Below are 12,534 nucleotides of genomic sequence, written 5' to 3' on the forward strand. Positions count from 1 at the left end.
GTAGGGCCTGATGGGACCTATCCCAGGATACAGAAGGAGGCAAGAGAAGAGATTGCTGGGCCCTTGACAGAGATCTTTGTCTCGTCTTTAATCACAGGCAGGATCCCAGAAGATTGGAGAACAGCCAGAGTTGTTCCTTTGTTTAAGAAGGGCAACAGGGATAATCCAGGAAATTATACATCAGTGATTCATTTCATTGGTAGGGAAATTACTGGAGAAGATTCTTATGGACAGGATTCAGTCACATTTGACAAAGAATGGACTTGATATTCAGCATTGCTTTAATTGGGGGAGATCTTGTCTTACGAACTTGGTTCAGTTTTTTTGGGGAAGTGATGAAGATGATTGATTAGGATAGGATAGTGAATGTTGTCTACATGGTCACTACTAAAGAATTTCCTTATGCTAGGCCAGTCCAAAAAATTAAGTCATGTGGGATCCACAGTGAGTTCATAAATTGGATACAAAATTGGCTGGTGCACAGAAGAAAGAGGGTTGTTGCGGAAGGATGTTTTTCTGCCCGGCTAACACCAACAACCAAGCTTGGCCTTCAGCATGTTGGTGCAGATTCAATGGGCTGAATGGCATCTTTCTGCACTGAAGCGATTCTATGATCCTATGAATAAGGTGTGGTCTTATAATTGATGCAAGACTTCTTATTCTGGTACTCATTCACTTGCATCATGCCTTTTGCCTTCCTAATTTCTTGTACCTGCATGCCAATATAGAGGAGTGTACCTTTGTCTCTCTGGAAATCAAAGTTCCCCTTTCTTGACTTTGAAAAAAAATCAATTTTTATGATTATGAACTGAATGTTCGGTCTGTTGTCATGTAAATTAACTGATTGTTTTCACTTCATTGTCACCTTTCTAATGTTGTAACCATTAAAGCAATAGTGTTAGAAACAAGAACCAAACTTATTAATGGATTCTAATTATTTTGTTTAGGGAATTAAGGATCATGTCTGCAATTATGTTTTACAAAACAAGTGGCTCTTTGTTAATTATTGTGCTCTTCATGCTGCCTTCATTTTTTTATGTAATCAGGACCTCCGATATTGATAAGATTCTACATACAGTAGTAAGTTTGAAAAGGGTTTCAGCTACATGGTTCTCCAAACTAATTAGATATAAATTTGCATGATTTGTTAAGGGAAAGTGGTTGGCTAAGAGCAACAGATGGGGGAAAGAATTAATTTTTAAAATGTACCTCCTGGTCATGACCATGACTTTGACAGAAACCTCACACAAAGCCCATGATGAAATACCACTATTGATGCTGATGACATTCTTCCAGGGATTCCACAGCTGTAGGCAGCTGAAATTCACCACTGAGAGCTTTACAATTATAAACTTTGCATTAATTAAAAGTACTTTTGTTGGCATCAGACAGACATGGATACAAGAGAACACAAAGCACATGATGATACATTAAATTATGACTGCCCCCAACTTGAATGTTACGTTTCTGCACTGGGGAGAGATCAGAGATTAGAACCAACCATGGATCTGGGACTTAGTTCTAGGTTATGAGTGGAAGCCTACAGAAAACTTATAATTTTCAATTATACGTCATGTTTTCCTTTATAACATCAAATCAAAAGCAATGAACTAATTCCAAAAATGTTAAAGATGCTCCGTAAACATGAGTCATCTTCTTTGATTATTTTGAACAAAAGATTGAAATATGATTTGATCTAATTTTTCAAAACATAAAACATCATGGTTAATTTAGAAATAAGCAGATTACTTCGATAGATCTGTAAGTTCATAACTATGAGAGACACAGTACAAAAATAACAAGGAAATGGTTTCCATAGAAAATTCCACACAGAAAAGAGAACAAACTTCAACTAGCATATGTGTGTTGCCAGAATACAGAGATCAAACTGTGATGCCAGCATGACCTAAGAAGGATTAATGTTATATGATAAAAGCTCCTCAAAGGGGGACAGAAAAGTGTGAAGCTGGATGAACACAGCAGGCCAAGCAGCATCTCAGGAGCACAAAAGCTGACGTTTCAGGCCTAGACCCTTCATCAGAAAAGGGGGACGGGGAGAGGGTTCTGAAATAAATAGTGAGTGAGGGGGAGGCGGATCGAAGATGGATAGAGGAGAAGATAGGTGGAGAGGAGACAGATAAGTTAAAGGGGCTGGGATGGAGCCTGTAGAGGTGAGTGTAGGTGGGGAGGTAGGGAGGGGATAGGAGAGTCCGGAGAGGGCGGACAGGTCAAGGGGGCGGGAAGAGGTTAGTAGGTAGGAAATGGAGGTGCGGCTTGAGGTGGGAGGACGGGATAGGTGAGAGGAAGAACAGGTTCGGGATGCAGTGGGGGGGAGGGGATGAGCTGTGCTGGTTTAGGGATGCAGTGGGGGAAGGGGAGATTTTGAAGCTGGTGAAATCCACATTGATACCATATGGCTGCAGGGTTCCCAAGCGGAATATGAGTTGCTGTTCCTGCAACCATCGGGTGGCATCATTGTGGCGCTGCAGGAGGCCCAGGATGGACACGTCGTCTAAGGAATGCGAAAGGGAGTTGAAATGGTTCGCGATTGGCAGGTGCAGTTGTTTACCACGAATCGAACAAAGGTGTTTATACTGTAGAATCCTGAAGGTTGCCAAGTGCGCTCTGATCTGATTGTGAGAGCCATTGTGATATGGATGCATGGGTTAGCTGATGACTGACAGTTAATTGCCAAGCTTTGGTTAAATTTTAAAGCAGAGAAGTTGGCCCGAATTGACATACTCCAGGCTCCCCAAAATAAAAGCCAAGTTAACCAGAATCCACAGTAAACGCAACCTATAGACATTTAACAATGACTATTTGGCCTAGGGTGGCCTTTCACCATTGTCATGGAAAATGACTGCTGCGATGGAGCTTGGGTTCTAAGGTAAGCTGAGGTTGCTCCAGACCCAGGCTAACAGGCTCTAATGAGGGAGGGTGGAGGGAGAGGGTAATGACGGGATGGGTCAGAGATTAGAATAGCACAGGAGGCATTGCATGGACAGGCTTCAGAATGACACAGGGTGCCCAGGAAGGAGGCACTCCTCCTCCCTGCCAGGTCAGGTCATGGACTAGATACATGGTGCCAGCTTCCCCACCATGTGTAACACCCCAATGACCTTTGAATGAACATTACGGGCCTCAATTGGCCACAGAGGAGTTGCTCAAGGCTTTCCTACCGCTGGTTAAAATCATAGTGGGGCACCTGGAATTGCACCACTGGCATAATGCCGAGTTTTCTTAACACCTTTTGTGTCATCCTGTTCCTCAAAGGTCGGTAAGGTTCAAGCCCAGCACTCATTGTGGATATTCATGTATCTGACTCAGGACTCTGTTAATCCCCTTAACTGAGCATGTTGCTATATTTTCAGGGCGCGCAAAGGGGCATGTTAGGTGTACTGAAGACAAACTGTTCCCCATTAGCAGTATGAATAATACGAGGCTTGTTGGTAGTTACTGGTTTTGAACAGGCAAAACAGCATCAAACTTAAATGTGTTGTAAACGGACACTGTACAATATTCAGAAAAGAACGCCTCATACAATTGGAGTCCACTTGCCAAACCTTCATTAGATAGAGTCAAAAAGCAACTAAAAATAACCTAACAACTAGTTCTTTGGCATTAAGAGAATAGAAAATCCTGATGCCAACAAAATTATTCTTTGCAAATGGTGCTAGTAATGTAGTTTTACCACAGCTATGGAAAAAGATAGGACAGGTCCACAGGTTAAGGTGCTAAACTGGGGCAGGGCCAATTTTGAGACCATTAGACAGGAATTAACAGAGGTCAAATGGATGAGTCTGTCTGAAGGAAGAGGAATGGCCGGCAAATGGGAAGCTTTTAAAAGTGTGATATCAAGAGTCCAGGGATGGTATGTCGCTGTTAGGGTGAAGAGGAAAGCTGGCAGGTTTAGGGATCCCTGGCTGATGAGGGATATTGAGGCTCTGGTCAGGAAAAAGAAGAAGGCATATTTTGGGTTTAAGCTGTCAGGCTCAAGTGAATCCCTAGATGACAATAAAGAGTGGAGGATCACCCTTAGGAAAGCAATCAGAACAGCAAAAAGAGGGTATGAAAGGATCTGGCAGACAAGGTTAAAGATAATCCCGAGAGGTTCTATAGATATATTGAGTAAAAGGGCTGCTAGGGAGAGAAGTCCCCTTAAAGATCAGCATGTGTGGAGCCGCAGGAGAGGGGGAGACTTTTAATGAATATAGCGAGTTTTGAGAAGGTTTGTAGCTCAGGTTGAGGTTCTGGGTGTGAGTTTGCTCGCTGAGCTGTAAGGTTCATTTTCAGACGTTTCATCACCATTCTAGGTAACATCATCAGTGAGCCTCCAACGAAGTGCTGGCATTAATATTTTAATGAACATTTCTCCTTAGTGTTTTCTGAGGAGAGAATCATGGATGCTAAGAAAATAAGGAGAACAAGTGGTGACGTTTTGGACTGCATATATATTAACAGAGAGGAGGTGTTTGAAGCCTTACATTGCATTCGGAAGATAAACCCCCTGGGCCTGATCAGGTCCATCCTCAGACATTGTGGGAGGCTGGGGAAGGAATTGCAGCAGGCCTTGCAGAAATGTTTGCTGTACCTTTAGCCACTGGTGAAGTTCCGAAAACTGGCTAATGTTGTTCTAATGATTAGGAAAGATAGTGAAAACAAGCCAGGGAACTACAGGCTAGAGAGCCTCACAGCGAGTTATTGGAGAGGATTCTGAGGGACAGGATCAACCAACATTTGGACAGTCATGGTCTGATTAGATATTGTCAGTGTGCATTTGTGCATGGGAAAGTCATGAGCGACAAATCTTTTACAGCTTTTCAAAGAGGTTAGCATGAGAATAGATGAGGGTCGGGCAGCAGATGTTGTCTATATGAACTTCAATAAGGCTTTTGACAAGGTTTCGGACAGCAGGTTAGTCACGAAGGTTAGGTCACATGGAATCCAGGGAGAAAAGCTAATTGGATGCAAAATTGGCTCGATGGTAGGAAGCAGAGGGTGATGGTTGAAGTTGTTTCTCAAACTGTGACTAGCAGTGTGTGACAGCTGTTGGTGCTGGGGCCTTGTTATTTACATAAATGATTTGAATGTGAATGTACGAGGCATGATTAGTAAGATTGTGGATGATACAAAATTAGGATGTATCGTCGATAGTGAGGAAGATTACCAAAAATTACAGAGGGATCTTGATCAGATGGGGAAGTGGGCTGAGGATTGGCAAATGCAATTCAATACAGGTAAGTGTGAAGTGTTGCATTTTGGAAAGTCAAACCAACGTAGGACTTTCACAGTTAATGGTAAAGTCCTGAGGAGTGTTTTGGAAGAGAGGAACCTCAGAGTACAAGTACATAGTTCGTTGAAAGCAGCATCACAGGTGGACAAGGTAGTGAAGAAGGCATTTAGCATGCTGGCCTTCATAGGTCGAGGCACTGAGTATAGGATCTGGGGTATTGTGTTACATTTGTATAAGTAGTTGGTGAGGCCGCACTTGGAGCACTGTGTACAGTTTTGGTCACCCTGTTATAGGAAGGACATAGTTAAACTGGAAAGTGTGCAAAGAATATTTACGAGGATGTTGCCAAGCCTAGTAGGCCTGAGCTATAGGGAGAATTTGGCCAGGATAGGACTTTACTCCTTGGAACGTAGGAGAATGAGGGTGACCTTATTCTGGTGCATTAAATCATGAGGGGCAAAGATAGCATGAATGCATATAGTCTATCTCCCAGGGATGGGGAATTCAAAACTAGACGGCACAGATTTAAGGTGAGAGGGGGAAAATTTAAGAAGGACATGGGGGATAACTTCTTCCCACAGAGAGTGGCGTGTATGTGGAGTGGGCTGCCAAAGTGGTTGAGGCAGGTACAACAGCAACATGTTAAAGAACATTTGGATAGGTACATGGATGGGAAGGGCTTAGAGGGATATGGACCAAGTGTGGGCAATTGGAACCAGCTGAATGGGCACCATGGTTAGCATGGGCTGAAGGGCCTGTTTCAATGCTATATTACTCTATGACTCTAAGACTCAACGTACAAATGTGAACTGACAAAAGAAAAAAATAACACAATCTAGGCCTAGAAAGTGAACATAAACAGAAAAATAACTTCAGCTCAGAGATTTACAAAGTGCTACAGTAACTCTGCATCGTATGATTTTGGAAACAATGATATCTACATGCGAAAATGAGATTTAAAAACTGACACAAGTAACACGCTCAAAGTCAGCAGGACAGTGCAGAAGTGTCAATGATGCTATGTACTCACCACAACTTCCTGGATGAGAAAGATGTCAGCTCCATTTGTAAAAAGTCTACTGGGAATCATAATTTGCACAGCAAGTTCTGGTGCACTGCTCGGACCCATGTTTATAACCTGACATTCAATAATAAATGGAGAAAAGACCATTATTAGCATCGTGTGATTAAAACTCTTATAGGCATCAGCATTAGCTCAATTCCTCAGTATAACAGTCTACACGCTCCTGACACAATATACAATATTTATGGAGATAGTGGGAACTGTCGATGCTGGAGAATCTGAGATAACAAGGTGTAGAGCTGGATGAACACAGCAGGCCAAGCAGCATCAGAGCAGCAGGAAAGTTGAGGTCTTTCCTCAGTGGATCTCTCCATCTGCCTCCCCCCCCCCTCTCTATTTATTTCAGAGTCCCCTTCTCCTCCCCCATTTCTGAAGAAGGGTCCAGACCCAAAACATCAGCTTTCCTGCTCCTCTGATACTGCTTGGCCTGCTGTGTTTATCCAGCTCTACACCTTGTTATGTCATACAATATTTATGGTTCCCTTTCTAATGTGGAATTCTATAAAAAATGGATGATTAATCGGAGATCCTTCTTTGTGAATGGGAGTTACACATTGTGCAGGCCTAATTTCTGGAGATTCGTGCTGTGAGCATTGCTCATTGCTGGTAACACCAGCCTCATTATGTGTCTCATTGTGACTTCCTTCTTGCATGGAGCTATGTTTATGTTTTGAAGGTGTACGTTTCCATGTTTACCCATTCTATAATCATCACAAGTTGAAAACTCCAGAAGAAAAACAGAGGCAGTGCAAGAAATGATGAAGTCAGACTTAATGGTAACTTCACTTCTAATTATGCAAGAGCTCAGTAAACATTTAATCACAATTTGATTTGCAAGGTAATGCTTCTCATTTCACAGGCTGTAGCACAAGTCCATTTAATCCCAATTTAGAAAGAGTTGTGATGGAAGCAGTCCAAAATGTTTCAACCAACATTGATGGAATTATCTTAGCATAATTTCAATCAGAAAATTCCAACTATAAATTCAGTGAAACAAACTTTTGAACTGCTAGTTATTGCAAGAACAATTCTGGTTTTGTTAGGATAGAGGCTTTTAAAATGGTTAAGTTCCTTTGCTTCATATATTTTTTAGACCACATGAATCCGACAAGACTAAACGCATAACAAGGCAAAACTCGAAGTGGATGCGAAGGAAAATAGATGAAATGTGCTCATTTTTTATTGCTTGAATAAGTTCAGAATATGCCTCAGTTCAGACAGGAAGACCTGACAACTTTATAATGCACCATTACACGTCCAAGTGCATAAATGTACAGCCTCAAGTGTTCTACCAATGCCAAATTTTAAAAATAGCATCAATGTAAAATAATACCTCTGTAAAACATTCTCTTGCCATTTGTAGGGATAAAGTGATTTGCAAAAATTCCAAAGTGCAGGATAATGCTGGACAATAACTCCTCCCCTGCTGTCATACCATCCCCATTATGGAAAGGAGCACGATCAGAATGAGATAAAAAAAAACTGTCAATGGGGCCAAGCAGGCGTAGAATTGGGTTGGAATGTGTTTGCAAGCACTAAATGCATTTTCCCAATGGGGTTGTTTATGATGAAAGGAATGCTTGTAGAAGAGAGCTTTATGTCCCCAGCCAAGAACTTACATTTTTCCAGAGGGACAAAGAGGGACTGAGTTTAATTAAAATAATTCTGAATGCTCCGAAGTCTTGGCAGTATTCAGAGTAAACGAAAGTTCTATTCAGTCAAACAGGACAAACGGCAGTGACTCCACCCACAAGTCAGGTCCACACAACCCGTGTTCTCGTAAGGATCAAAGATACACAATTACACATTGCATAAAATAATTGAAATAAACATATATTGCTTCAAAGCAGTATACCCTTAGCCCTCAGAGTATCAAGCTTTTGAGTTTAGGGTCTAAAACCTTTCTATAAATAAATATATTGGATTATTTCAGAGCATATCCATAACATATCAACTAAATCACTCAGTTGGAACTACCATTTTCTAAACCATGTAAATTTGAACTGTAGATGTTTATAGTAGAGAAGGCAGCTATTTGGTCCATCCTGTCAGTATCAGCACTTTATTAGAGCCATTCAAAAGTGATTTTATAGTTCAACTCACTCCCTAAGCTCTGAATCTTCCTGAGCTTCTATTAACTGTCAATGTTTTCCCTAAAGGAAGCAAATAATGTTCCCATTAACCATACCCTGAGGCAAACCATTCTGAGCTCCATCTATTCTTACATCAACAAATTTCTTTAACGACATAGCTCACTGTGAGGAATAGTTTGATCATATCTAGTCATAAGCAGTGGGAGGGCAGGGGATTGAATTTTGACTCCAAACCATGTGATGAATCCATGGAGATTGGAGGAGGTGCAGTTGCTTAACTTTCCTTGGAGATCTACCTAAAAACATTGGCAGACCAGACACCTGACTGATTGACAGTAGTAGGAAATTACTCATTATAAACTGTGGGATCAAATCCTGCCATTACTGAAGTAGCAAGCGAGGACAGAGGGAAGCCTGATACACTAGAGATGCAAAGTTTCCTCAAAACACCTAGAGAAACACTTCCTGCTCCCAAAAGGCAGCCTAAATAACATATTTAAAGCTAAGCTTTCTGGGTCACAGTTTCTGATTCACAATCCATGTCCCAGCAAGCCTGGCCTAATGGAAAAGTCCTCAATGTGCCTCCACTGAGGCCTCCAATTAAAATAACTGATCAGGTCCCTGGGACATTAAAGGGGCTGGACTCTCTGCTTAACAAAGTCTCGTGCCCTTTCTTGTGGATCACGTGCTTGCCATCACAAAAGAGTAAATTAAATTGTGACACAACTAGATGGCAGCTGGGTCTAAAGGGCAAATTTCCTTTCATTTTAGAATTCCACTCACCCAGCTCATTGGCTCAAATCTCAACAGGCAGGGGAGTGGAATTGAAATCAGAGCCATTGTTCCACTATTCAATCTCTTTAACATTTAAAATTCTCAAATAATCTCCTTTTGGTCTTCTCAACTCCATTTGAAGCACTGTCAGCATCTCTGGTCTCATCTCAACACAATGGATTTCCACCAATCATAGGGTTCTTCAGTAAATCTAGTAAGAGTTTAGGAGTGAGGATTGCCAATCACTGTCCTTTCTAACGCAGGTTCATACAAAGGTATTGCCCAATTAGGGAGTCCGCTGCATGCTCCAATTCAGGAGCATTCCAAATCTGATCCACTGATCTCCTGTAGCAAAACCTCAAAAGATAGCAGCACTGTAGTGCAGGAGGAGGCCACTGGTCTATTAAGTCCATACCAGCTCTCTGGGCATGTAGGTTAGTGCCAAATATTGGCCCTTTACCCTGTGATCCTCTGCCTCATTCTTAATTAAAAAGTCATCCAATACCCTCCTGAATGGCTCATCTGAACCTGCATCCACCAAGCCTCCAGGCAGTGCATTCTAAACCAGACCACCTACTGTGAGAAAGCCATTTTTCTCACCTTCACCTCGTATTTGATTCTTTAGCAAAACACTTTAAAAGTGTGCCCTCTGGTCCTTGATACTTTCAAAAGGAGTGAACAGCTTCTCCCAGCTACTCTCTCGAGATCACTCATGATTTTTGAAAGTTTCTATCAGATCTCCTTATGGCCTTCTGTTCAAGGAAAACAATACTAACTTTGCCGATGCAGACTTATTACTGATGTTTCTCATTCTTTAAAAGAAATATTAATAATTTCCAAAATGTATACAAAAATCTGAGAGCTGCAACTGGAAATGCAAAGTAAAATAACTTACATTTAAACTCAGTAAAGTGTACAGCACTTAACTCTCCTCACCAGCATTTTAAAATCTATTCACAAGCAATGAAATCCACTAATTGATATCCTGGAAAAGAAGTTATCAAACTAGTGATGACTAATTGGTATTTGTTCCTAACCTCTGATTTTGGGTATACTCAGATATGTGCATGGGAACCTGGAGATTCCCATAGCATCATCTGCCATTTGATGGATGAGAAACAGGTTGGCATTTTGAACATGGGCCATTCCTGAGAGCAGTGCACTAGCGAGATATATACTCCTGGGTTATTCCTCTGTTTGGATGCTGGTGAGTTTCCTGCAAACATTTACTATAAGACATTTCTTCACCCAGAGAGTGGTGAGCCACAGGAAGCAGTTGATGCCAAAACATTGAATGTATTCAAAGAGTGACTAGATATAGCACTTGGGGCGAATGGGATTAAAGATTACAGGGAGAAAGCAGGATTAGGCTATTGAGTTGGACGATCAGCCATGATCATGAAGAATGGTGCAGCAGGCTTGAAGGGCTGAATGGCCTCCTCCTGCTCCTATCTTCTATGTTTCCATCAGTTGCTCTAGCTTCAATCAGCTAACTTGGCACAGACCAGAGATTGAATCTGTAACTATTTGATAAATGTACATGGTACTGATATCACCAGCTGACAATATTCCATGGCAGCTCTTACAAGGCACCAATGATTATGTCTGTAAAACACCGCAGAGCTTTGGAGTATGAGTCAGAAAGAGGCCTTCAACCTATGTCCAATGATGTCTGTGAATCTCTGTCAGCATTTCCAGGTTGTGAAGCCACGCCAGAATGAGGTAGATTTTACTATTTCAAATGCCTGTTAAGATTGCATAAACTGAAATGATATTCTGGTGGAACTTGTGCAACAACTGTAAGGCAGGCCAATTTAAAACAATTACCACTGTAAAGAGCTTAATAGAAGGAGGACAAGTCACCTGAAATGTCAAATTAAAAGGTTGAAAAAGGCAGGACATGTCTTCCAATTGAATAAATTTTGCTGCATCCACTGAATCACCATAAATAAAAGAAGTTGGTGAAATCGATCTATTTTAAAAAGAAATAAAGAGTTATTAACACTTTGTCCAACAGATCAATTATCAAGAATAAACAAAGGGTCAGCGTAGAATATGTTAACTAGTATCAGCACTATTCTTAAACATCTTCCAAGAGAATTAAATAATTTTTGTCTTGAAATTCAAATTAATGGAAATTTTAATTTGAACATCTCTCAGAGGCATTGTTTGGGATTGAAGAACAAAACAGCACCTGAATCCTTAAATGAGTTTACCATAACCAAAGTCTAAAATATCAATATAATATATTCAATCCAACCTAAAAGTGAATGTGTCTTGACATATAAATGTTGTACATAGTTAATTAAAATGTAACAAATTGCACTTATCGTAGTAATTTTTTTTCTTCAGGTGGGGAGTCCAAAACTAGAGAGCGTATGTTTAAAATGAGAGGGAAAACATTTATAAAGGAACCTGAGGGGTAATTTTTTCATGCAGTGCGTGGAGCTTGCGTGGACTGAGCTGCCAGAGGAAGTGGTGGAGGCTGGTACAATTACAACATTTAAAAGGCATCTGGATGGGTGTATGAATAGGAAGAGTTTAGAGGGATATGAGGCAAATGCTGGCAAATGGGACCAGATTTACTTAGGATGTCTGGTCAGCATGGTCGAGTTGCAGTAAAGAGTCTGTTTCTGTGCTGAATGACTCAATGACTTTATGAATTGGTATAGTATTGGAAGAGCAACAAAAACTGATGTAGGAAAGGAAGCTTCAAAGGTGTGACTAAAGAGTTTGGAATACCTTCCAGAGAATGGGATCTGGTAGTTATTAAGTTTAGCCATGAATAAGGCAACATAAAAAGATGTAGGAGTGAGAAGGTTTTTTTTGGTTTTGTTTAACACCTCACCAGCTGATTGGCAGGACGTATTATCAGTATGTTACAGAAACCACCCAAATTTCATTTCCAAGAACAATGTTTTTAGTAACAAGGATTACAATTGAATAACAACCATAAAATCAATTCTCGTTTTTTTTGGTTGGGCAAAGGGACAAGTGGAAGTCCTGCACTGTCACTATGCCAATAACCACAGTAAGCCATATACAGTCAAAAGTCATGGCCACCTTTCTTCAATGTAACACTTGTAGTATCCAAAGGGTTAATTGGTCAACAAGATGTTTCCATCCCAGAGTCGTAGAAACTTCAAAGCTGCAAATTTCTAAACTGGCACTTGAGGAATGAGTCAGGAGTCAGTGAACCCATTACTAATAAATCATTCACCCTGACAGAACAGTGGGCGTTCCCCTATACAAAAAGCACAAAGAGGAAGATATCTGACAACAGCAAAGGTCTGTAACATCCTTTGGAAACTGCACACAGAAACAAAGTTGGATATGTACTTCCAGTCCTT

General features: G+C 41.0%; 1 protein-coding gene across 1 annotated transcript in view; it reads right to left on the reverse strand.

Moving 5' to 3' along the window:
* Positions 1-12,534, reverse strand: part of itga9 (integrin, alpha 9) — a 389,128-nt gene that overhangs the window by 71,168 nt on the left and 305,426 nt on the right. Inside the window, exons 22-23 of the mRNA XM_048530144.2 lie at positions 11,048-11,156; positions 6,264-6,371 (exon numbers count right to left, since the gene is read on the reverse strand). Of these exons, the coding sequence (XP_048386101.1) occupies positions 6,264-6,371; positions 11,048-11,156 (217 nt within the window). The remainder of the gene's footprint in view (positions 1-6,263; positions 6,372-11,047; positions 11,157-12,534) is intronic.

The sequence above is a fragment of the Stegostoma tigrinum genome, chromosome 5, assembly GCF_030684315.1.
Source record: "Stegostoma tigrinum isolate sSteTig4 chromosome 5, sSteTig4.hap1, whole genome shotgun sequence".
Lineage (NCBI taxonomy): Eukaryota > Metazoa > Chordata > Chondrichthyes > Orectolobiformes > Stegostomatidae > Stegostoma > Stegostoma tigrinum.